Raw genomic sequence first — 25046 nt, 5'->3', positions numbered from 1 at the left:
GCTGTGCGGGGCCCGACCCTGCCCTGTGCCTCTGTGCGGTGCCCGGCCCTGCCCTGTGCGCTGTGCGGTGCCCGGCCCTGCCCAGTGCGCTGTGCGCTGTGCGGTGCCCGGCCCTGCTCTGTGCCTCTGTGCGGTGCCCGGCCCTGCCCAGTGCGCTGTGCGCTGTGCGGTGCCCGGCCCTGCTCTGTGCCTCTGTGCGGTGCCCGGCCCTGCCCAGTGCGCTGTGCGCTGTGCGGTGCCCGGCCCTGCTCTGTGCCTCTGTGCGGTGCCCGGCCCTGCCCAGTGCGCTCCGTGGTGCCCGGCCCTGCCCTGTGCCTCTGTGCGGTGCCCGGCCCTGCCCTGTGCCTCTGTGCGGTGCCTGGCCCTGCCCTGTGGCCCTGTGCGGTGCCCGAACCTGCCCTGTGCGCTGTGCGGTGCCCGGCCCTGCCCTGTGCCTCTGTGCGGGGCCCGAACCTGCCCTGTGCGCTGTGCGGTGCCCGGCCCTGCCCTGTGCCTCTGGGTGGTGCCCGGCCCTGCCCTGTGCGCTGTGCGGTGCCCGGCCCTGCCCTGTGGCCCTGTGCAGTGCCCGGCCCTGCGCTGTGCCCCTGTGCGGTGCCCGAACCTGCCCTGTGCGCTGTGCGGTGCCCGGCCCTGCCCTGTGCGCTGTGCGGTGCCCGGCCCTGCCCTGTGCCTCTGTGCGGTGCCCGGCCCTGCCCTGTGCGCTGTGCGGTGCCCGGCCCTGCCCTGTGCCTCTGTGCGGTGCCCGGCCCTGCCCTGTGCGCTGTGCGGTGCCCGGCCCTGCCCTGTGCGCTGTGCGGGGCCCGACCCTGCCCTGTGCCTCTGTGCGGTGCCCGGCCCTGCCCTGTGCGCTGTGCTGTGCCCGGCCCTGCCCAGTGCGCTGTGCGCTGTGCGGTGCCCGGCCCTGCTCTGTGCCTCTGTGCGGTGCCCGGCCCTGCCCAGTGCGCTGTGCGCTGTGCGGTGCCCGGCCCTGCTCTGTGCCTCTGTGCGGTGCCCGGCCCTGCCCTGTGCGCTGTGCGGTGCCCGGCCCTGCTCTGTGCCTCTGTGCGGTGCCCGGCCCTGCCCAGTGCGCTCCGTGGTGCCCGGCCCTGCCCTGTGCCTCTGTGCGGTGCCCGGCCCTGCCCTGTGCCTCTGTGCGGTGCCCGGCCCTGCCCCCTGCCCCTGTGCAGTGCCCGGCCCTGCCCCCTGCCCCTGTGTGGTGCCTGGCCCTGCCCCATTGCCCTTGTGCGCTGTGCGGTGCCCGGCCCTGCCCTGTGCCTCTGTGCGGTGCCCGGCCCTGCCCTGTGCGCTGTGCGGTGCCCGGCCCTGCCCTGTGCCTCTGTGCGGTGCCCGGCCCTGCCCCCTGCCCCTGTGCAGTGCCCGGCCCTGCCCCCTGCCCCTGTGTGGTGCCTGGCCCTGCCCCATTGCCCTTGTGCGCTGTGCGGTGCCCGGCCCTGCCCTGTGCCTCTGTGCGGTGCCCGGCCCTGCTCTGTGCGCTGTGCGGTGCCCGACCCTGCCCTGTGCCTCTGTGCGGTGCCCGGCCCTGCCCTGTGCCCCTGTGCGGTGCCCGGCCCTGCCCCATTGCCCTTGTGCGCTGTGCGGTGCCTGGTGCTGCCCTGTGCGGGGCCCGGCCCTGCTCTGTGCGCTGTGCGGTGCCCGACCCTGCCCTGTGCCTCTGTGCGGTGCCCGGCCCTGCTCTGTGTGCTGTGCGGTGCCCGGCCCTGCCCTGTGCCTCTGTGCGGTGCCCGGCCCTGCCCTGTGCCTCTGTGTGGGGCCTGGCACTGCCCATTGCCCTTGTGCGCTGTATGGTGCCCAGCCCTCCCCCGTTCCCCTGTGCACTGTGGTGCCTGGCGCTGCCCCCTGCCCCTGTGCATGGTGTGGGGCCTGGCGTTGCCATTGTGCTCTACGCAGTTCATTGCGCTCCATATTTTGGGGAGCCTGGTTGCCTTGCAGGGTGCATGGTGCTGCTTGTGGCACCACGAGCCCCACTCCGCTCAGAGTCTCTTGGAGTTTTGATGCACTGGGTTGTGTTGCAGCAAGTCCCTTCGTGCCCCGATGTGACTTAAAAATAATAAAATTGGGACGCTTTTTATTTGCTTTTCACTCGGGTCACATTTTCAAGTGTTTCTCTACAGTCTTGAGGGCTAGATTATGTGTTTTTAGACTGAAAGCTGAGATTCACATGACTCCAGAAGTTGGGTGTAGGGAGGCTGTATGGTTTCCCGGTGCCCCGGAGTGGGACGGACACGAGAGTGGGCGGAGCCAGAGCACTCTAAGCCTGCCCCCTAGAGGGTCAGAGGCAGGACAGGCAATATAAGAGCTCAACCCCAGAGCTCATTTAAGAGGCAGCTGCTGGAGAAGCCGGACACCTCTGGCCCAGCTCCCGCTGGGGAGACTCCAGCAACAGACCTAGAGACTGGCCTAATAGGCCGATATTCAACGCGGACCAGCATGTGGGAGAGACCCCGAGCTTTCCCCTTGCCAGCTACCTTGAAGAGACCCTGAGCCTTCCCCTCGCCAGTTACCCTGAAGAGACCCCGAGCCTTCCCCTCGCCAGCTACCTGAGGATCCAATGGTGATCAACCCCCTGGAGGACCCCACCTTGACCGAGGTATCTCCAGAGGGGAGTTGGGAAGTAGCCTGGGGGCAGGTGACCCTAGTCTGGCTGCAACACAGGCAGAACCTGTGTCAGTGTGTTGCGGTCAGGATCCCCGCTGACATAGCAGTGGGTCTTCTGCCGCTGCTAGGGCCCCGGGCTGGGACGCAGTGGAGTGGGAGGGCCTGTGTCCCCCACTGCCACCCACTACATGAGTGGCACTCTCCCCCTCTCCCAGGCCACTCAGAGCCTGAAGTCTGAGTGTGCTATTCATCTGGGTTTGCTCAGCCCCTGCCTGAGCGCCTGAGCCTTGACTCTTTACTGCTCCACCCTGACCCAGGGCCTGGCTTATTAACGGCTAACGGGTATCTGGGTTTGTTCAGCCCTTGCCTAAGGGCCTGAGCTGTGGCTCTTTACTGCCCCTCCCTGACCCAGGGCCTGGGCTAGTTATCTGTTAATTGTTACCTGTGTGTGCCCAGCCCCTGCCAGACGGCTTGAACCAGGACTCCTGCGGCCTGACTGATTCCCCAAGGGGCTGTGCAAGGACTGAGGGAGGCAGTGTGGTTCCCGGCCGCCCCGGAAACGGACGACCCTGACGAACCCTCTCTACACTGGGGCTTTAAGAAAAATATTGTGAGAGTTGGTAAAGCTGCAAGAGACACATCTGTAGTGTGCAAATGCCACTCTCACCAGACAGCTGGACATTCCTGATTGCTGAAACAGCACAGCACACATGGCAGGCAACTAAGTGCAACCAGGGCAGCAATACCATTCCTGGGTATACATAGGTAATAACAATTGTAACATAAAAGCAGTGATTTTAGTCTGTTGATGGGTAGCTGTTACCAGTGCAATGCATCTCAGACTTGCAGACTCCTTTCTCTTCTCTTACAGGAAATAAGTTATGCACTAGCCTGATTAGATTGGCAGGGTACTCGAAGGTTGGCTGCCAATCAGACTGACTGGATGATAGTGCATATATAATCTCTGTCTTGAAGATTCATGGATTATGAGTCCAGAAGTGACCATTGTTATGATCTCATCTGACCACCTGCTGCAGCATGGCCAACCCCAAGTGTTTGAAAATCAAGAGTCAGGTCCTCAAAAATCGTGAGATTGTTATAAAAATCATGAGGTTTTAAAATAATAAATGTGAGGTTCTTGTTATTTGCTGATGAGGCCTTTAGGGTTCATGGCTTTTAAGCTTTGTTTCACAACCACAAGAGCTGGAAATGTACTGCTATTTAAAAATGAAACTGGAGATTATCAGGCAATCAACTGATTGCAGAAGCTGGAGCTTTAAGGGAAACATGGCATATTGTGAGACTAGCAATAAAATCACGAGAGTTGCAAGGAGGAGATGCAGTCTCTGTGTCCTAACAGGAGGATAAGTAGGAAAATATAATAGGATTCCCAGTGCACAGAAAGAGGTTGACTGGGGTGAATTGGGTTTTATGATTCTTTATTTGTATTTTAGCAGCACCTTGAAACTCCAGCTGGGATCAGCGCTAGGTGCTGTACATGCACACTGTGAGAGACAATGCCTGACCCAGAGAGATTACAGTCTAAACAGACAAGGCGGACAAAGGGAATAATAGCTCCATTTTACATACAGGGAGCTGAGGCAAAGACTAAGTGATTTGCCTGAGGGCAGGCAGGAAGTCTGTAGCTGAACCAGGAACTGAATCCAATCAAATGTTTTCAGAACAAGACTTCCCTTCCTTTCTTAGTGGTTTTCTGTTTCATAGTGGATGAGAGCAAAGATGTTGTTTGGGGCTGAATATGAAGAAGACCATGTTGTAAGATGTGGTTGTCCCTTGACCACAGTGCATAGTTGGGATGGGAAAATGTCTCTCTGGCTGTATAAGATATTGGTGTCTCTGGCTAATAATCATAGGAAATGTAGGACTGGGAAGCACCTCGATAGGTCATTTAGTCCAGTCCCCTGAACTGAGGCAGAACTAAGTATTATCTAGACCATCCCTGACAGGAGTTTGTCTAGCCTGTTCTTAAAAACTTCCAGTGACAGAGATGCCACAGATAATTTGCTCCAGTGCTTAACTACCCTTAGAGTTAGGAATCTTTTCCTAATGTCTCACCTAAATCTCCCAGTTTAAGCCCATTACATTCTTGTCCTGTCCTCAGTGGTTAGGGAGAACAATTTATCACCCTTCTCTTTATAACAACCTTTTACATTCTTGGTGAGTAGGTGAACAGAAGGTTGAAGACTAGGCCTTGTGTAATGGGTGTCACTTATGGGAGTTTATAGCCAATATTGGAAATGTATACAATGACCCATAGTTGGGTGTCAGAGGATGTTTAGTTATTGACTGAAGCTGAGTAAGGATTGGAGGTCAGAGTTAAGGTTATGTTTGGAATATTCAGTGTGAAATTTACAAATGTACGCTTGTTTAAGAACCTGTATGAACTGTGAGTGTAACCAAATAGTTATCTACCCTCTCTTAATTGTTCATTTCCATATTTTTTAATGCTTATGTTTTTCTTAACTGTAATATTTTTGGCAAACATAGGAGGTAATTTCTCTTAGGGCTAGCTATTTTTACCCTGCTGATGATGCTAAATTTAAACTCTCACACTTCACATCTCTTGTGGCTAAAATGCCATTGAACATTTTGCTAAATATCTGATGCATGAAATTATTAGACAAATAGATTATTATTTATTTCTATTACCATAGGATCTAGGGGCCCGAATCATGGACCAAGACCCCATTTTGCTAGCTACCATCCCCTTCACATGTGGCTTTCATTTACATATTTCAAAAAATACCTTGTTATTTCCAACAAATAGGGATACATTACTACTCTACACTTCCTGCCTGCATCCAAAAGTGTTGACCTGAGAAAGAAAGGAGAAGAAAAGGAATGAATGAACCTGCAAAAATGTTCCCATTCAAATATTCTGACAGTGCTTGTGAAATCAGGTCTGTGCCTCCTACTAGCATGGAAGAGAAAGCAGACTGGCTCATGTTCCAGCTCGTGGGAGTTTGAGAGCAAAATGCAGAATCTTTAGTGGATCCAGATTTATTTTTTGGCATGGTCAAGGTATCTCGAGCTTCTCCAAAGCTCTAGTGGTGGCGTCATCATCGAGCCCACAGCAAACTAACCCCCGCAGTAACTGAAGTGATTAAGTTGCAAAGCTAACAAAAGAAGAAGAATTGAAAGCTCTTGGCCTCCAAAAGTCAGCTGCTGTCTCTGTCTGTCTATGTGACCCTCCCCTTGTCCTCTTTGAATCCTTGCATAGTCTGCCAACAAGTGCACTTCTCAAGTAAATGTTTTAGAACAGCAATAGGTATTACACGGACAAACACCACTCTGATGTCAGCAAATGCCTAACTCCCATTCTCCAAAGGAAACTTTGATGTCTTTCAACTAAACCCAAGGGCTGAGTTCAATCCTAGAGGGAGCCACTTAGGGATCTGGGGCAAAAATCTGTCTGGGGATTGGTCCTGCTTTGAGCAGGGGGTTGGACTAGGTGACCTCCTGAGGTCCCTTCCAACCCTGATATTCTATGAATGTTACAGAGCATCTATTTTTCTTTCCCTATAAATGACTTAGCCTCTCCATTCTCCTGACTTGTTACACTATATTACAGTACTATGCAACCCTGTCTACTCTACCCCTTAAGAGCATGATGTGCTATCCAGCTTTAGTTCATTTACTCTCTGATCATAAGGCAGAGCGCTGTGGGTGAAAGGTATTAATATGACTGTATCCATGAAAAAGGGTGATGATGTTGGAAGGGAAGTGCCATCTCTATACCCCAGTGACAGTTGCAGCATTAGTAATTAACCACTGGACCAATTTACCAAGGGTGGTGGTGCATTGTCCATCACCAAGAATTTTTAAACCAAGATGAGATGTTTCTAAAAGCTCTGCTCTAGGAATTACTTGGAGATGTTTTATGGCCCATGTTATACAGGAGGTTAGACTAGATGAGCACAATGGTTCCTTCAGGCCTTGGAATTTATAAGAACCTAGTCATGTGTAGCTTCTCCACGGATAGGAGCAAGGGAGAGGGACGAGAGGCTAACAGTAGCTATGGAGGGTGCTTGTGCAGGCAGACCAGACACATTGCAGCAGTGGTGAAGCTGGGTACAATTCTTGCCTGCACCTAGTGGGTATGCTGATCTGTGACAGCTTAGCAGAGCAGCACCCCGAACTAGGGGAGCCAGCGACCAGGAAGCTGAGAGAAGAGGCAGCCAGACCCTTCCATAGCGTCCCTCTCCCACACGGCCTAGGCATGGGACACCCTGTTGACCGAGAAATAGTGATAACTGGCATGCAGCGGCTAGTCTCAGAAGTTATATATGGCTCACAACCATATTTTATAAAATAGCCAGTTATTCTAGTCAACAAAAACAACGTGAGTCAGGGAATTAAGTAAATCTACTGCAGCAACTCATTGGGCACCTGCAGCTTCAGAGCTGTTTGATTGCTGCAGGTCTGGCCCCTCTGAACATCACGGTGACAGCAAGCGTAGATCCTTTTGTTCCCCAAAATGCTGGCCCCTAACAGTTGAGCCAAAAGAATCGCCATTAGCTTTAGCAGTATAAAGGTTATGATAAATCAGTGCACTTCCAGTTCCCTCCAGAAGATGGCAGTGTTAATACATACAGATTAGCCAGTTCATGCACTTCCATCTAATTTATCTCTTTTAGGGTTTCTGCAGAGCCACTACCATGGTATCTAATGCTTCTCTATAAAGTATTCTAGTAAGGTCTGCAGCCGACTTCATGGGGTCTTCTAGCTATAGGAGGCTCTCACAGTTATCACTAGAAAGGCCCGATTAAGTTAGAGGAGGCTTTATGCTCTAAGATCCAGGTTTAAAATACTCCCTGAAATCATTTGTTCAAACTGCAGCAGGGTCAGTTCTAGTCTTTTATTGTTCCGAGATGGAATGGTTGAATTCCATGCACTTTTCTCTGTGTATGATTTTAAAAGGAACCCAGGTCGCCCCTGCACTGCTTGGTTAATAAGTCCTATTGCTGCTTTAAAAAAAACAAACCTACTGCTTTTCCCAGCCAAAATACTCCCTTCTTGCACTAGTGTGCAGCATGCTGTTATGCTCCACCACAGAGGTGGCTGCAGGTAAGTTGTATTGTATATAGATAGGGGAGCACCTTGGGATGAAAAGCCAAAATATTATTACAATTAATGTCTCCTTGAAGATAATAATCTCTATAGGCTTAGCCAGTGTGGATGGGAAGGTAACAGTACACTGGAGGCAATACAAATATTAACATTCTGTCTCCAGTAGAGGACAGCAGATAAGCATCTGTCTGTGAAAGGCCTCCAGCAGTTGGCTCAGTAAGAAATTTAATGCTAGCTATCACTCCTAACACTGCCAATAGGCAGAGGGGAAGAAGATCTATCACAGAACTGAACCCACTCTTGTATAATTTATAAAGGCTGCTTCTCAGCTTAGGCGCATGCAAACAGCACCTACCATAGGTGCAGTTCTCCAGTGCTTTGCTTGAAATATTTTGTCTATTTTAAAACATACCCATAAAGTAATTGCAAAGTATATGGCGGATGTGCATTATTTTCTTTGGTTTGCCTTGAAGGAGTTTAGCTGTTATCAAAATACCTCGGCTAGCAGTCCTTTTTATTGTTGCAGAGGTAGGTGAGGAACTAGCCTGGAGCTGCACCTTGTACGCAGATGCGAGCTTTGCAGATGCAGTGATTGCTCCTAAGTGTCCAGAAGCAAAGCACACTTTTTATGAAGCAGTGAAAAGCCAAGATCTAGCTAGAGGCATTACATATATACATGTATACACTGAGCGGTGGTCCTCCACCTCCAGAACCGATCTCATGAAGCAGTATAGTACACACTGAGCCAAATGGACCCTTGATGTAACATGATTCTTGCCCAGCTGGTGCTGATAGAGCTCTCGCATTGTGCAGTGAAAACCATGACAAAGAACAAAAAGAACCTGAAAGCTGCTCTAAGAAATCATGTTACTGGGGCATTAGAAATTCCATACTGTAGTCTACACAGCACATATTTGCCTAACCCCAGAGCGGGGTGCAGCTCTGAATATGAAATGTATATACAAACTGATATGTTGCTCCCTCTGAGCCTTTAGTATATCTCTGTTCTGCCAGGGCAAACCAGCTATCATACACCGTCTGATAAATAACATACCAGGAGCAGCCAGGTAACCAGTGTCTTAGGCCATAAGAAATTTGCTCACAGGAAATTAAATAATAGTTCAGCCTTCTGTAGTGCTGTTCTTCTTCCCCTGTTGGATCATGCTGGAAGAAAAATTCCTCCTTCTGTGTCTGCACTTGAATACATTTGAGAGGTTATCATTGCATTTCTCTGACAAGCGGATGAATAGTTCCTGTTCACTTCACTATCCATTCCAAAGCTTCCATTTTTCCTGTAGAAACACTGGATAGCAATTAAAGGAGAGAGAAGCTCTCTGGGAAGGGACAAAAAACAGAATAAAAAAGGTTTGTCTAAACTGTGCTTGTCTGACTCGGGATGGGAGAGTGTGCAGAAGATTACAGGTGAAATTTAGAGGATGCCCCCAAGGAGTTTAAGGCTGAGAGTGTAGTTTCGTAATAAATAACTAGATCCTGGCTTTTAGAAGGGTTGCCATGAACATTGTTCAAAAGTTAATGAATGCTTTTTTGTTTGGGTTAAACATTTCCCTGCAGTATTTACAACCCAAAGATAAGATTAGAGGGACTTTGCCTCCTGGTTCCATCACAGACCTCAGTTTGATCTTGAGGAAACCACTTATGGCCAAATTTCCAGGGCTCCTACGGTGACATGTACGGTCAGAGGCTCAAAACCAGTCAGCACCCCTGCTACTGATCTTTTTTTGAAAAACTGACTGCTTATTTTAGTCTCTAAATGGGACTGAGAACTTCTGAAAATCTGGTCTCGCTCTCTGCTTCAGTTCCCATCTGTAAAATGGGATAATAACACTGCCTTCTTTTCCTTCTCAAGTGTATCTGCAACATCTAGCCTGATCATGCCCTGATCTTGGTTGATTCCTGGAGGTCAGTAGTTCTCAACCTGTTTACCATAGTGAGTTGCATATGTAGCTCTCTCTGTGTTATGTGGGCCATAGCCACACACTATATATCTGCTACCTGTATGGCCCTGAGGATGTCAAAGGGGTTGCAGCTGTGTGCTGATTGGGCCACAAGCAGCCTGGGGCTTGAGAACCACTGGGCTAGGATACACCGTTTTACAAATGAGTAAGTGAAACTGATTGAAAAATCAGAGCTGAAACTGACCAGCCTGTGTTGATTCTCCCAGGCCCAGAAAAGGGCTATAGAAACACACCCCTGAACAAACAACATGAATGGTAAAAAGTGAAGGTGAGGAGTGAATAATCTAGGCCCCTGCAACAAGGTACTTAAGCATGCGCCGAATTTTAAACCAGTGCCAGGCCACTAGTCCCAGGCAGGGACCTGCAATGGATGGGAAACGTTGTTAGGGAGAAGGTGACCTGGGGTTTGTGACTTCCCTGGGAAGTATCTCTTTAAATGTTTCCATGGAAACATTTAACGCCAAAAAATATAACTCATCCGCGCCAGGCCTGACCCTGTGTCTTACAACATCAGTGTCAGCAGCGGGGAGTCTCCCAGCCGCTCCGTGCCCCCCAGCGCCCCGTGGGGAGAGACTCCGCCGGGGCAGGCCCAGCCCCCCCGGGCAGCGCGGCCCTGGTCCTGCCAGGGGCGGCCTGGAGGGGGCCCCACCCCGGCTGCCCCTGACCCCCACGCCAGGTTCCTCCTGCGAGGGGAGGAAGTTGAGTTGTGCGAGGGGAGGGGAGCGGAGTCGCCGCCGAGCTCCTCCTCCTGCTCCCCAGCCGTGAGCTGCAGCCGGGCGGCAGATCGGACCGGAGCAGGCAGGGGTCAGCTGCCGCCCCCGGCCAGCCCTGCGGGGACCCCGAGGGGAGGAAGGGACGCGGGAGCCGCGGCCGCTCCTCGCCAAGGGAGGACACATTGTATCTCCGCGGCGCGTCTGCCTCTTTGTCTGCCTCCCGCCGCCCCCTGCCAGGGAGAGTTGCCGGATTGCAGCCCCCCCGGAGCAGAGGGGAGGGGGCGCTTTTGTGGCTGGGACAGCGCTGCCCGCGGATCCCCGCCGCCCCTCCTCGGGGGGAGGAGAGAGAGGGGGGTCCCCTGCACCCCCAGCCAGCTCGAGAGAAGGGGGCGATCGAGAGTGCGCTGCGCTGCGGGGCTTTCTCCGGAGAGAGGGGGCGGGCGGGGCGGATTTCTTCTTCTTTGCCTTGTCCAGCGCCGGGAAGCCGCAGAGCCGAGCCCCAGGGCCGGGTGCCTCCCTCCCTCGCCCCGGGTAGCGGGGCTTTGTTGGCTCGCCACGTGAACCCACTTCGGGACGGCGGCAGCCCGCCGGGGAGCCCCAGACAAAGCCCCATTGAAAAGTGGGCAGGGGACGTCCAGCAACTCCAGGGGGAGGCTGGAGAGAGACCAGCGACCCTCCCCCGCGAGCAGGAGCCACCTGAGGGGAGGGGGCCGGCGGGAGTGGGTTCTTAGCTCCCCCCCCCACGCGCGTCTCTCTCCTTTCCTGGCTGGAGCTGGAGCTGGACGAGAGAGCCGAACCCAGCGTGTGGGGGAAGAGATGCTGAAAGGAGCCGCTGAGCTGGGATCTATGGAGCAGTTTATAGGAAAGAAGTAACGCTGCCAAAATCCCGCCGGGGAGTGATAAAACGGAGCCTTGGAAGTGTCGGTCCCCCCACCCCCGCCGCTTCCCGCACTGGCTGCGCATCAAAATGGGAAGGAGCAATAGCGCTTTACGGTCTTGCAAAGGGAAGATTCGAAACTAACCCAGGAGCCTCCAGATCCGAGGAGGAGGAGGAACTGCTGCGGTGTGTGTGTGTGTGTCCTCAATGAACAGGAGCTGGGGCTGGAACCGCTGGCAACTCATCTAGGACAACTCCCCCCCCGAAGAATCCGTTTCCCTGAAGGACCATGGAGGAGTGGAGGCAGTGTGGCCGCTGGCTGATCGACTGTAAAGTTTTACCCCCGAACCACAGGGTGGTCTGGCCCTCAGCTGTTGTGTTTGACCTGGCTCAGGCTTTGAGAGATGGAGTCTTGCTCTGCCAGCTGCTTCATAACCTGTCACCTGGATCTATTGATCTCAAGGACATCAATTTCAGGCCACAGATGTCACAGGTAAAATGAGACTGGGATGCAGATAATATTTGAAGGAAGCCATGTATATTAGACACCCAGAAAATACTCCAGGTGGGGATGATTAGCATTAACACCCTTAATGGGGCACCATCAGCTTGAATCTAGTCAGTTAACCAAAAAAAAAAACAACAAAAAACTGCATTAAAAGTAGCTTCAGGTCCTAGATCAGCCCTTGAGTCCATCCCCACCTCTTGCTAACTGGTGCGGCTCGAGAATCACATTTCTGTTTTTTAAAAGTATCTTTCCCTTGTTGCTGTGTGACAGACCCACAAAAAGAGTGGAAAGTGTGCGTCCATGGGAAATGGTGAATTATAGAAAAGTAAACAAACTGGCAAATGGAAGGATTCCACCTCCAGTCTCCCTTCGTTCATAGCTCTGTTAGGTGTTTCATGTAATTAATTGGTGTACAAAATTCAGATGGAAATGGTTTTGGTTTTAAGGTGACAGTGCCCCTTTAAGGTTGGTATTTCAGAGAATGAGACTGGGCTTCAAACACTGCCCTAAACACTTACTAGCCCAGAGACAAAATCTCGCCACCTTCTACCATGATTTTAAAAAACCAAACCAAACCATGATCTTACTCGTCTGACACAAATAAATAAAATGACTTGCCCTGGGTGAGAAGAATTCTACAAAACTCTGTTAAATGCTGTTTTAACCATAGCATGATAGCATAGCTTCCTCCCCCAGCTGGCAGAGCAATCTGATGATGGGTCCCTACTCCTGTGCAGTGCCAATGGGGATGGGATTCCCCCCCCCCCCGGATCAGGCATTTGTGCTAGCAGATTACACAGTAGGATTGGGACCAAAGGGTATCATAACCCTCTATGATCCTTTTTAAGGCTCATCTGTTAAAGGGGCTCTGTCAAGTAGTTATAGGTCAAATTCTGCAATCAGATCTGTGTGGGTGTACGCAGCGATCCACCAGAGATGCCACTGGGATTGTGCACAGGTTCAGTGGTCCTGCTGCACGGCAAGACTGGATCTTAAGGGTTTTGAACTTGAAAAAAAAGTCTTACAAAAATGATCAGAACCAGAAATGTTTCCAGATTTTTTTTATTTTACTGAAAAATGTTTTTTGTTTTTGTTTGTTTTTAAAAAAAATATTTTCTTTAGGTTTTTACAATCTAAGCATTTGTGGTATTTGCTCTAGAAGTGCATGGGAAACCAGAGAATGAAATTGACTAGAAACACAAATGAAGCTGGCTCCTCTGCCTTTGCTGTCCACACTTAGCTAACTGTGGAAATAAACGAGTAGCCTATATGTTGATGAGTAGATATTAAACATGTGGCCTGTTCTAATAACCTCAGGTTTTACTGGTAACAAAAGCAAGGGAATGTTATTGGTAGCAAGGGTATCCGGGTGTGATGGTTTTTCCAAACGTAAATTCAACTTGACAACTCTCAAAGATAAATAGCAGGTCATCCTGAGTCCTAAATGGGTGCACTGCAACCATCCTCTCTATCCTGGGACTGCCTTTGTATTTGTTGCATGAGTGGGTTTTGCTATATATTTTCTAGTAATGTTTTCAGCTGTTGTGACTTCTTGCCTATAATAACTTGTACGTTTTAAGGAAATACTGAAAAACTGTTGATTGCCCTGTGCACTTTCAATCAAAATTCAAGAACTTTGTGTTGAGTACAAACTTACTCTCGGTTCTGCAAAGATTTAAGCACTTGCTTAACTTTACATATTAGTAGTCAGGGGCTGCTCTAGGCATTTTGCCGCCCCAAGCACAGCAGGCACGCTGCCTTCGGCGGTTTGCCTGTGGAGGGTCCACTGGTCCCACGGCTTCGGCGAACCTCCTGCAGGCCACGGGACTAGCGGACTCTCCGCAGGCAAGCGGCCGAAGGCAGCGTGCCTGCCGCCCTCGCGGCGACCAGCAGAGCGTCGTCTGTGGCTTGCTGCCCCAAGTACGCGCTTGGCGTGCTGGGGCCTGGAGCTGCCCCTGTTAGTAGTCCTGTTTATGCAGATGAATAGTCCCATTCAGTTAAGGCTGACCACCTATGTAAGTCTTTCCTCAGGTAGAGCCCAAGGCCTTGATCCTGCAAACTGCTCTGGGTGGGGAGACCCTTATAAGGAAGAATAAGACTCTGCAGGTCGGTTCTGGTAAATAGGACTCATCAATTAAGCAAGTAAAGCCAAATGTGGTGTTCCCAAAATATAACAACAAAGTCAGACTGCCTGTTTGTGTCTGCGTTATAAACTGATCAAACGGCCTTTCTAAGAATCTGATTTCAGTGTTTGATCTCTTAGCCATAGTTTATGTTTGGAGGAAACATCTAGTTGCGCAATGTAGTGATCTGTGTGTTCTTAGAACACCCTGAGGGTGACACACTCTGAATTCTTTTCTTTTAAGGAAACATTACCGCCCTCCAAGTACACTTTCAGTTCCAGATCGACTGTGTGTGGAATTCAGAGTTGGCCTAAAATGATTTACAGATAGCTGAAATATAGGAGACCTCTGGGTGTTTGTAAAGTAACTTATTGACACCTTAGTTCTGGCCGCTGTCTGCTTTGTGAGGCTGGGGCTATAGAGGAGTTCGATATCTAGTTAATGGCTGCTTTTGGAGCTGTCGAGAACCTACTACGCCTGATGAAATTACTGGAAGCTATGGGAATTTGTGATTTCTGGAAATTCAAGTAAAACTACACACAGCTGACTAAAATGGTCCTACTTTTTAGTCTAAAAGTACCCTGCTTTTCTAGTTGTACTTGCAAAGTACTCTTTAAAGCAAAAACATTTTAAGTTTTTAAATCTTTAAAACTGATAAGATTAGAAAACCTGGATGTCCATCGTAACCAAAGGACTTGTAAACCATTTCCTCTTTCACTTAAGACCCGATCCAAAGCCCATTCCACTCACATCAGTGGTTTTGGGGTTAGATGGGTACCTGCCAGCTTCTGCATGCAGGAACTAGTGATTTTCCAAGGGCAGCTAGTGACTTCACAAAACACCTCCAAATAGATCAAGGGTCATCTTGCTCCTCTCCTTGCTGTGTTCTAGGGGGTCTGTGAGGCTGTCAGCTATTGGAGGTAACAGGACTTTGACAAAGGAAGGCTGTTAGAGCTCTAGCCTAGGAATCAGGAGACATGCTTAATTCCCTGCTCTGCCACAGACTTCCCCTGTGACGTGATCTTGGGCAAGTCACTTAGTCTCAGTTCCTCATCTGTACAATGGGCATAACAGTGCTGCCCTGCCTCAGAGGAGTGTTGGGGGGAGGGGGTTTAACTATATTATAGACTAAGGGGCTCAGATACTGTGGCAATGGGGCCATACAAAATTAAGTAAAGAAGGAACAGATTGTCCAAATGCTGCATTTGAAATACAGACATGCACACAGGGCATATTGGCCTGGTTAGGTCAGCAGTGTCTTTCTTTTTACAGAAGTTTTCCACTTCGCCTTAAATGCTGGGGAGAGAGAAACTCATAGTAGACATAATGCAGGCAGGGTAATATTCTGCCCTCGGTTTCACCTGCTCGTCGTCAGTGATGTAAAAAGGGTTACACAGGTGTGGAACAAGAGGCAGAATTTTGCCTGTGGTGAGAGTTCGTTTCAAAGGCCAGCAGTGAAATTATGTCTTGGTGAAAAGGAAATGCTTTTTGATCCAGAGGATGCTGGTGTCTGTGACTTTCCCCTTCATGCTGATTAGCAGTGGAATTTATTTTTACCTGCAGCCATTAGAAGTATCTCAGAGAACACACTGTGAAGTTGGTATGTCAGCTCCTATTCGGAAACCAGAAAAAACAACCTTGTAAAAGGCAACAAGGACTTGCTTGTGTTCCGTGCTGATGAAAGGTTAGTTGAGGATCGCTTCATCCTGATACTGTGCTGTGCTTGTTGGGCAAAGGAATCATTCATAGCAGAAAGTCAGTCAGTCAGACCGGAGAAGCTTTGCTCCTTGATGCTGTGTGGAGTTGGTGCCAGGGCATATTCATTCTGACTCTTTGTTAAAAGCCAGCTCTGCAGGCCAAGGTCTCAGGTTGTCTCATTCATGTTGCATCTCGGAGACTTTGGTTTGTTCCCTGATGCTGCTGGCCAGGGTAAGATTTGCCAGCACCCTAGTCAGCCCTAACTTTCTAGCCAGGGCATGCTAAGTAGAGGCCTCAATGGTCAGTGCTGTGTTCTGCACATTGGTGCAAGCAGGGCCAGCTCCAGGCACCAGCTTATCAAGCAGGTGCTTGAGGTGGCCACTCCGAAGGGGGGGCAACACTTTCAGGTATTCGGCGGCAATTCAGCGGAGGGTCCCTCACTTCTGCTCGGAGCGAAGGACCTCCCGCTGAGTTGCTGCAGATCGCGATCACAAGGTGGTTTTGTGTTTTTTTGTTTTTGTTTTTGTTTTGTTTTGTTTTTGGCTGCTTGGGGCGGCAAAACCCCTGGAGCCAGCCTTGGGTGCAAGGCTGGCTTTGGTGAGACCTGACTTCTGTTAACGAATCATATTGCTGCGGGAGCAAGGTCCAAAGTGGTGGAAAGTAAGAAAATGGCTTCAATCCCCTTCCCCTCCCATCCTTATTGATCTGTCCATTACTGCTATTGGATTTATTGGGATTTGAATCAGGAGACCCAGCTGATGCAAGGGACATCCTCGTTTGCAAAATGCAAGCAGCTGCCGCAACCCTAGGGTTGAAATCCTTCAGTCTCCTGGGTGGAATTCTATAGCAGACCTCCTTCATCATCCCTCCCTTGACCCTCCTCCCAGAACCCCTGGAGCTTTCCACGTCCTCCCCGGTGGTAATCTTTGCTGCCACTGTGGCTAATTTCCAGGGTCTGGGATAGAGCAGTAGTTGTACACTCCAGCTGGCTCCCTTGTATCCGTTGCTCTTTTCATAATTAAAACAAGGAGACAGGTTTTATTTTCTGCTTGAAAGATAACTGCTAGTTGAGTTTCGCATTTTTATTGCTGGTTAGATTTGCTTGTAATTTTGTTAAGTCTTTGACCCAAATATAAATTAAATAAGTGCCTCTGCCCTGTGATACAACTTGGCAATTTTTCTTGGTTGTAACATTGTTTGACTTCACACGAGTTTGATTGTGGCTCAGTTAATTTTCCCTGACAGGGAAACCTTGACTTGTACTCGTGCTCTTGCAAAGGCTAGTCAGAGGTGAGCTACCAAACCGGGTTCTAATTACACAAGGAGCTCTGTGTGGGCAAACATCTGTGCCAGCATAGAGCCCTTGTTACTTCAGTGAGGCTCTGGATCAGCTGTGTGGTGCTCCCTTGCCAGGCAGGGAGTAGGTTTGGTTTTGATCCAGACTTTCCCATGGAGTATCTTGCAAACACTCTGATCTAATTAACCAGATTTGAAATAGAAATAGCTGCTTGTTCTCTTGGTTAAGATCTTGTATGATATCCGATACATCCTCTGTTGAAGGCTATAAGTTCTACCCTGGTCTAATAGATCTTTTCTGTGAACTTTCAGGGATGAAGGGAATGTTTGGTGTCCTTCAAGAGGACAAGAACAAAAAACTAATCCACTTTGCCATTGCTTCTGTCTAGAAGTTGCTTTTCTTGTTCCATAGTTTGCTAATAATTGTAGGCAGGGCTGGACAGTTGTGATCTAGTGGCTTGGTCAAAGGGCTGAAAGTTGAAGAAACGCAGGCTTGAATCCCAATTCTGTCACTGACTTGCTGTTCAATCTTGGCAAGTCATTTCATCTCTTGCACCTCACTTTCCCATCTGTAAAAGGGGGTAGTAATGCTTTTGTAAAACAACTTTGACCTATGGATGGAAAGCACTATATATACACACCAGGTATCTTCATTATGAATAAGTGAAATTAGCTGAACTACAGAAGCAGCTAATGTTCCTGATTTTGAAGAACATCTATTTGAATGGAAGAAGTTGGGAGCTGTTGGCTGAGGTTACATGCTACTACGTTGGATGCTGTGCCCTTGGTAAGGAAATAGTTACTGCTTGTACTCCCCTGCAGGTGGGAGAAGGGGTTCCAGATACCTTGTCACCTAAGACTCGCCCACTCCAGTAATTGCATCAGCAGACCGAATGTTGAGTGCTTGTTTTTTTAGCAGTCCAGCCTTTTTTAGCAGCATGCTACCACTTTGTGGGCTTTGATTAGGAAAAAAGAGGATGTGAAAGCTACTATGACTTCAGCCATGTCTCTGCCTCGACTGCAGATAGCTTCTGATATGTGTTAGCAGCTCCTGGTTGATCTTAGCTCCTGCTGGGACAGACTATGACCAACCTGTCTGTTCTTTCATTAGCAATAAGTGATGTAGTGAGCAGGCAGTTGTAGGAAAGAGATCTTTACTGATTGCGTAGATGCCAGTGTTACATGCTAAGAGGTCTGTGTTTGAGAGCACTCTGGCCAGGACCAGCTCCAGGGGTTTTGCCACCCCAAGTAGCCCAAAAAAAAAAAGCTGCGATCACGATCTGCGGCATTTCAGCGGGAGGTGTCCTTCGCTCCGACTGGGAGTGAGGGACCGTCCGCCGAATTGCCACCTAATAGCTGGATGTGCCGCCCCTCTCCAGAGTGGCCACCCCAAGCACCTGCTTGCTAAGCTGGTGCCTGGAGCCAGCCCTGACTCTGGCCCACCTCAGATTCCTGAGCCACTGGTGTTGCACCAAACAAGATTCCTACTGTCACCTGTCCCTCTTCTCCAAGTTCCACTCAATCCTACTACATATGTTAACTCAATGTTGGTCATGGCTTCTTGTCCTAGCCAAGATAAGGCCTTTGGGGTTGGTGGTGGGGAGTAATTGTTGGTTGCTCTAGAAGGCATGTAGGGAGAGTCCGTAAGCTTCATGAGATGCAGAAAGAGTATACCATGAAACAGGCCTATCCCTTAATGTATCAATTGGTGTCAGTTCTACTCTCAAGGCGGAGGTAACAATAATAAATACTGGGGGAAGACAATGAATCCTGCCTCTGCAGCATTTTAATACCGTTAGCTGCTGGCACGTTAACCCTTCTTCTTCCAACAATGTTGTTTTAAAGCCATGTGGGGGAAAGCAGCTTTAAGAGACATTCTGTCCAGAAGGTCACAATTGCTTCATTTCCTCCCCCCCATGCCCCGGTTTTGAACAAGGCCATTAACTCAAGTACAACTGAGCTTGATGTTACCTGCCCTGAAAGGCAAACCATGCACCTGGCAAACTGGTGGCTAACAGTGGCGTATTATTGCCAGGGGCAGCAAATTTATAATAGCAGCATTTTTGTAATCGTGGCATCAGTGATGCCGTGATTCTACCAATCATAGCGCGTATTGAAACCACCAATGACGGTGCGACTCCATTTAGTAAACATACTTTTGAGAATCTTAAACTGCACCGGACCCCCACTTGAACGCAGGGTTTTGGATCCATGCGTGGTCCCGCATTATAAGCGAAATCACACTATGCAGACATGCATTCAAGCGAGGGGCTGCTGTATTTGTAATTTGTTTATAATAACTTGTAAATGTTCAATTTATTTTAATGATATTTAGATTCATGTTAGTTCAAACGAATTTGTAAAAAAACTAAAACAAGTTCATATGGGGTGAGGGGGCGGCAATTATTTCAGGGCTAGGGGTGGCAAAATCATTAATCCACCACTGGTGGCTGGAGCTGGTGGGGCACTGGTATCTCTGTCCCATGGGAAATTTTAGCATTTTGAACTGAAATGTTGCAATTTCCTGTGTAGTGTAATGTTTTGTTTTGGGTCATTCCAAATGTTTTGTTTCAGTAAAATTAACTTTATCGAAATGCTGTCTCCCCTTCCACCCCCTACACCTCCTTAATAATTGAAATGGACGTGTTCCTGCAGAATGTCTCAGTTTGGACAAATCAACATTTTCTGTTGGAAAACTTCTGACCAGCTCTACTGGTTACGAAACCAATTGGCAGCAGAGATTCCTGCCTTTCGATAACTGTAATGTTTCCATAACTCCTATGGCTTGGCTAAACTACTGAGTCTTGGGGTGTGTGTGTGTGTGTGGGGGGGGGTTATAGCTATGCTGGCAGAACCCCTTCATGGAGATGGAGTATAAGCTAACAGGAGGAATTCTTCTGCCAGCACAGCTACACCCCTTCCCTGAGCAGCGTTAGCTAAGCTGATAGCAGTGCTCTGCTGGTAGCATAATGCGGTATAAAGGCCTGGAGATGTAGCCTGCCTCTTGTTCCGCTGTCCTTTCTCAGCCTTGTGTTCTCTTTACTCCTGTGCTCCTTTCCCTGCCTGAATGTCACTTTTCAGGATCAGCTCAAACATGAACAATTCTTTGCGCCTTTCACAAATGGGGGGCCTTTTGAAAATACCTCGCCTGGGACAGGAACCCTGCTCAAAAGGACTTATCCTAGCCATTTCAGGCCTCTCTCGTCCTTGAGTGAATTTCCTGATTGGCAGGGTGAATTCTGTTGAACAACACTGAGTTCCTGTCAATAAAATCAGCCCTGTCCTGTAGGACAGAGGGAATTTTAAGTCTCCAGGACTGTAGTAGGTATTTTTGGTTTTACCTAGGAAATTATGGCAAGAAAAGCCAGCAAGAATATATTTGGCGTCTGCTTTTGAGGTTCAGTCATTTTTGCCAGCATGTCAAGGAAAGCATGTTTTGTCAGTGTTTTGTGTTAAACTTTTTCCCAAGTGCAATGTTGAAACTTTGCTCAGTGTTCAAAGATCCTGCTTTTATGTACTTAAGTATCTCCAGTGATCACATTGATGCCAACTAATTATAATCACAGGGTAATAAAGACGTCTTTCTGTGGAAGTAAGTGCTCCGTGTCACTGATCATTATCAAAATGCATGTTTCCCACTAATGTACTGATTGCTTTAGCATATGTGTTTCCTGGCTGGGGTGTTATAGCTGCTAAGATGCTGAAGTCCATATATACACATACATAGGTGCTTGAGGGAGGTGATAGATTTGTGCACATTGAGGGCTTGAACATCCAGTCTGCTGGGTATCCAAAACCGCATGGTGCTGCAGGTTCTCTGTGTATTTGACTGTTAAGACCTTTACTTTTATTTTTGGTGAACATATGCTCATTTTTGCCATTGCATAAAAGATCACCTGGATACTAGAGACGGTTCAATCACATGGTGTGTGTTAGATGTCAATAATGGTTGGCCTATAAAAGTTTATGTCTTAGAACACGTCCAGATGTGCAGGTAATTAATTGTGGCCTGCGATGTGTAGTGGTTTGTTGCTAGTCTGCCGAGGCCCAGTGAATGTATTCCACATGATGAAACTATTGGCCATTTATCTATTGATAGGAAGACCAATAGACACCTAACTTTCTCCATTAGATTAGAATAACCCGCTGTGTGCAGTGAACTGTTGGAAAAACACACCGCTCCTCTTCTCTCTGGAAGACAGAAGTAAAATAATGTGCTATCAAAGGCCTACTTATTGATGATCTAAGCATTCATTTGTTAGGACAACTCAAAGCGAGCAGTTAAAAAAAATTCAATACATGGAAGATCAAGGCATGTCGGCACACTTGGCACTAGTAATTATTCACAAGGGTTTGGGACTTAAAGATGTTGCTTGAAAGCTTTATAGCTTCAGTACTTGTAATGACTTTCACATGTCATGTTAGTTATTTAATATAACTCTGCATTAGTACAGCCTCATTGGCTGAATAGTTAAGAGAGGTAGATTACAGAGAAGGATGTTTTTTTAAAATAACCTATTGGCTGGCAGGAATTCGATAGACATTGAATGGGAAAGGTGTTTGTATTGTATAGAACCTGGATGCCCTGTAACACTAAATGCTACTCTGACATGTGGTAAAAGAGCTGAGAATTTGAAAGACCAGATGCACCAGGTGTAGGAGATCAGTAAACAGGGTTGTGGGGAAGAGGAATTAGAAGAGCAGTTGCATGAGCATGTTTTGTCTTGGCTGGTGCTGTGTATATTTCATAGGTGTAGTATTAAGCAGCTAGGTAGCAGTACTCTCAGCTTGCCGCCGGCCTTGCCCTGGTAAGCTAAATATTGGTGGATCAGTTTGTTTTATGAAGTGTATCTTTGACTCTGAGGGCTTATCTATGCTGCAGCGGTGCAGCTGCAGAGCTTAGGGAGGATGCTACCTATGTGCATGGGAGAACTTCTCTTGTCTGTGTAGATATTCCACCTCCCTGACCGGCAGCAACTATGGCGATTGTAGAAGTCCTCCTGTCAACCTAGTGCTGTGTACACCGGGAGTTCAGTTGCTATGACTGCATTGCACAGGAGGTGGATTTTCCACACCCCATAGCAATGTATTGAACTGGTATAGGCTGGCAGTGAAGGCCTAGTCTCAGTGTTTGGGTAGAGAATTGGACCTCTTCAGTGATACAGAAACCAAAGTGTTCTTTGTTTTTTTTTCATAGTCTTCTGATCCATCTAGAACCTCGTGGTCTGTATAGTCATCTGTTTGTTACCTTCTGGCTTGCCCTTTCCTAGCCCTGCTGGTTTTCCTTCATGCTCTGCTTCTTACAGGTCATTTCTGCTCCAAAAGATGATGGTAAAATAGCGTTACATACCCATGTTTACTGCATCCCCATGACTTCTCGTTCAGATATGCTCGGTTTTACGTGGAAAAAGGTGTTGTTTGTTTCTTGCCAATTCTGCACGCTCCACCTTGAGCCCAAGAACTGACCTGAGTTCTTTCCTTCTCCTGCATCGTATTATCACCAGGAATAAATAAGCTACATGCCAGCTGGTTCCCTGCCCCCCCCACAAATGGCACTGTCTGTGCCTGCCGTGAGGCTGCCCAGGTGGAACGCACTCACCCTGCAAGTGGAATGTAATAAAACAATTGTTGCCCGAGAAGGCGGAGGGAGTGAGCTGGATTCTGTTGGCTCCGTCTGCTCCAGGGCTAAGAGGAATAAAAAGTAGTGAAAACGGACTTTCTGTTTTTCGTGACTCAAGAGTGATTTAAATACCCACAGGAAACAGATCTCTTGTGTAAGAAGGTGCCATTTATTTATTTATTTTTTTAACCTGGTTGCTCTTCAGGGGTGGGACTGTATTTTGAGGCCCTCTTCCAGCGCTTCGTCCAGCTATAAAGAAGCTATCTTGTCTGCCCTCCCTGACCATTATGGTGAAATCCTCTTGCTCTGAATGGCCATCTAATAATATTTCTACAGAGAGAAAGTAATGTTGTTAAACAGTGTCCGTCCAATAACACTTACGATACTTAACTTTTACTAGCTGGTTAGAGGGTTGAGAAGTTAATCAGAATTTGATGCTTACTCTGCTGCTAGCCTGGTGTATACGTGCAGTGGAGTTAGTGAGTTATACGGCTAGGACAACGATAATGTGCATGTTTATACATCACCTTCCTGACCACTGCTCAGTGGCAAGTCAAGCTTGTGGTGAGGGAGCTGAGTGCTGGAGCTTAACATCAGATCAAGGCAGCAGGTACCAGATTATACAAAATGATCCATAGACTTTTACGGATGCTAGGATCAGTATTTCGTGACCATGCCGCACAGCTTCACCTTGGTTCCTTCATCGGTTCTTGAGGCCTCTGAGGAGGGACCACATTCTGCTCTGTTACATTGATGTAAACCCAATCTGGTGACTACACTGAAGTCGGGGGAATCACTCCAGGTTTACATGTATGTAACCGAGGGCATATTCTTGGGCCACAGTTCATACCCCTTTTTTTGTCTGCCCTTAAATCCCCCCAGAAAACACAAGCCTCTTACATTGGTGCTTCTGTTTAGGCTTCAGGCTTTTCCCTTGTCTGCTTAATTTCCCACCCAAGCCTCCACCTAAATAAGATCTCAGATATGCCAATCCCACACATGCCTGATTTCTTATCGCCTGCAGGTTTCGTCCTATGTGAGAACCCAGCATGCTGCCAAGAAACAGATTATAGTGCTTAAAGCAATGTGGTACTCAGCCATCTCCGGTGAAGCAGAGGCAGACACAGTGCTCTTCAGAGTAGGGTTGGAACTTTCATGATGTCTCTAGGTGGAGCCTGTTGCAAATGACCGGGTGCAGGTTCCTTTTTCCGAAACAAAATTCCTTTTACTAGTTGGTGGGCTGCAAGACGCTTAAATAAGAAGGGTTTGGTCAAACTGCACTGAAGACTGGTGGAGACAGGTAAGGAAAACAAGAGCATACCAGAAACATGGCAATGTATTTTATAGGCTTTGTGTTAAGGTTGGGTTCAGTTTATTCTTGAAACATCACTGTGAGGTAGGGAAGGGTTTTTTTGTTTGTTTTTTAATCTGAACAAAAAGGAGGATAAGGATTGACTTGATTACAGTCTGTAAGAGTCTACATAGGGAACAGATATTTAATAATGGACTTGTCAGCTTAGCAGAAAAAGGTATAACTTGATCCAATGGCTGGTAACTGAAGCCAGACGAATTCAGAGTTGAATGGGGCGAACCATTTGAACTCTTTGCCAAGAGGCATAGTGGATTCTCCATTGTTGGCCATTTTAGAAAAACATCGCATCTTAATTTTAAAAGATCTGCTCTAGGAATTGTTTTGGGGGCGGCTCTATGGTGTATGTAATACATACAGGAGCGGCAAAGAGTCCTGTGGCACCTTATAGACTGACAGACATATTGGAGCACAAGCTTTCATGAGTGAAGACCCACTTCATTGGATGCATGTAGTGGAAATTTCCAGAGGCAGGTATAAATATGCAAGCAAGAATCAGGCTAGAGATAACGAGGTTAGTTCAATCAGGGAGGATGAGGCCCTCTTCTAGCAGTTGAGGTGTGAACACCAAGGGAGGAGAAACTGGTTTTGTAGTTGGCTAGCCATTCACAGTCTTTGTTTAATCCTGAGCTGATGGTGTCACATTTGCAGATGAACTGAAGCTCAGCAGTTTCTCTTTGAAGTCTGGTCCTGAAGTTTTTGCCGCTTTTACAGATCCAGACTAACACGGCTCCCCCTCTGATACGTAATACAGGAGGTCAGCCTGGATGATCACAATGGTCCCTTCTGGCTTTGGGATCAATGAATCTATTAATTTTTGGCCCTGTTTTACAAGTGGGAAATTGAGGCGTAGACAAACTGCGTCACTTGCTCAAGGTTACATAGGGATCGGGGTGGATCAGGAATTGAGTCCAACCTTCCTAAGTCGAAGGCCAGTGCCCTAACTGCTGGGCCAGTCTCCCTTCCTCTCAGATGAATTACTTGAACTCTTCAAAGTTTTGAAATGAAACATAATTAAACTCTCCCTTGTTGTTGAACATCTGTTCCCCTTGAAACATTCCCTCTGCAATTGGTCTACTAAGTGTGTGTGTGGGTGGGATTTTTCTGTCCCCTTCTTCCTAAAAGCAGCTTTTAATAGAAATTTCCATTTGCAGCTACAAACGCGGTATTAATCAAATGG

The 25046-nt window shown here is 48.3% G+C and overlaps 1 protein-coding gene across 7 annotated transcripts in view; it reads left to right on the top strand.

The window, feature by feature from the left end:
* The first annotated feature begins 10451 nt into the window (after nucleotides 1-10451).
* The window catches only part of VAV2 (vav guanine nucleotide exchange factor 2), a 322792-nt gene continuing 308197 nt past the window's right edge, over nucleotides 10452-25046 (top strand). For all 7 annotated transcript variants that reach the window (XM_030536040.1, XM_030536037.1, XM_030536036.1 and 4 more), the window contains exon 1: nucleotides 10452-11745. In XM_030536040.1, the coding sequence (XP_030391900.1) occupies nucleotides 11542-11745 (204 nt within the window). In that variant the 5' untranslated portion in view covers nucleotides 10452-11541. The remainder of the gene's footprint in view (nucleotides 11746-25046) is intronic.

This window comes from Gopherus evgoodei, chromosome 16 (assembly GCF_007399415.2).
Source record: "Gopherus evgoodei ecotype Sinaloan lineage chromosome 16, rGopEvg1_v1.p, whole genome shotgun sequence".
In the NCBI taxonomy this organism is placed as follows: domain Eukaryota; kingdom Metazoa; phylum Chordata; order Testudines; family Testudinidae; genus Gopherus; species Gopherus evgoodei.
This window is presented reverse-complemented; position numbering and strand designations above follow the sequence as displayed.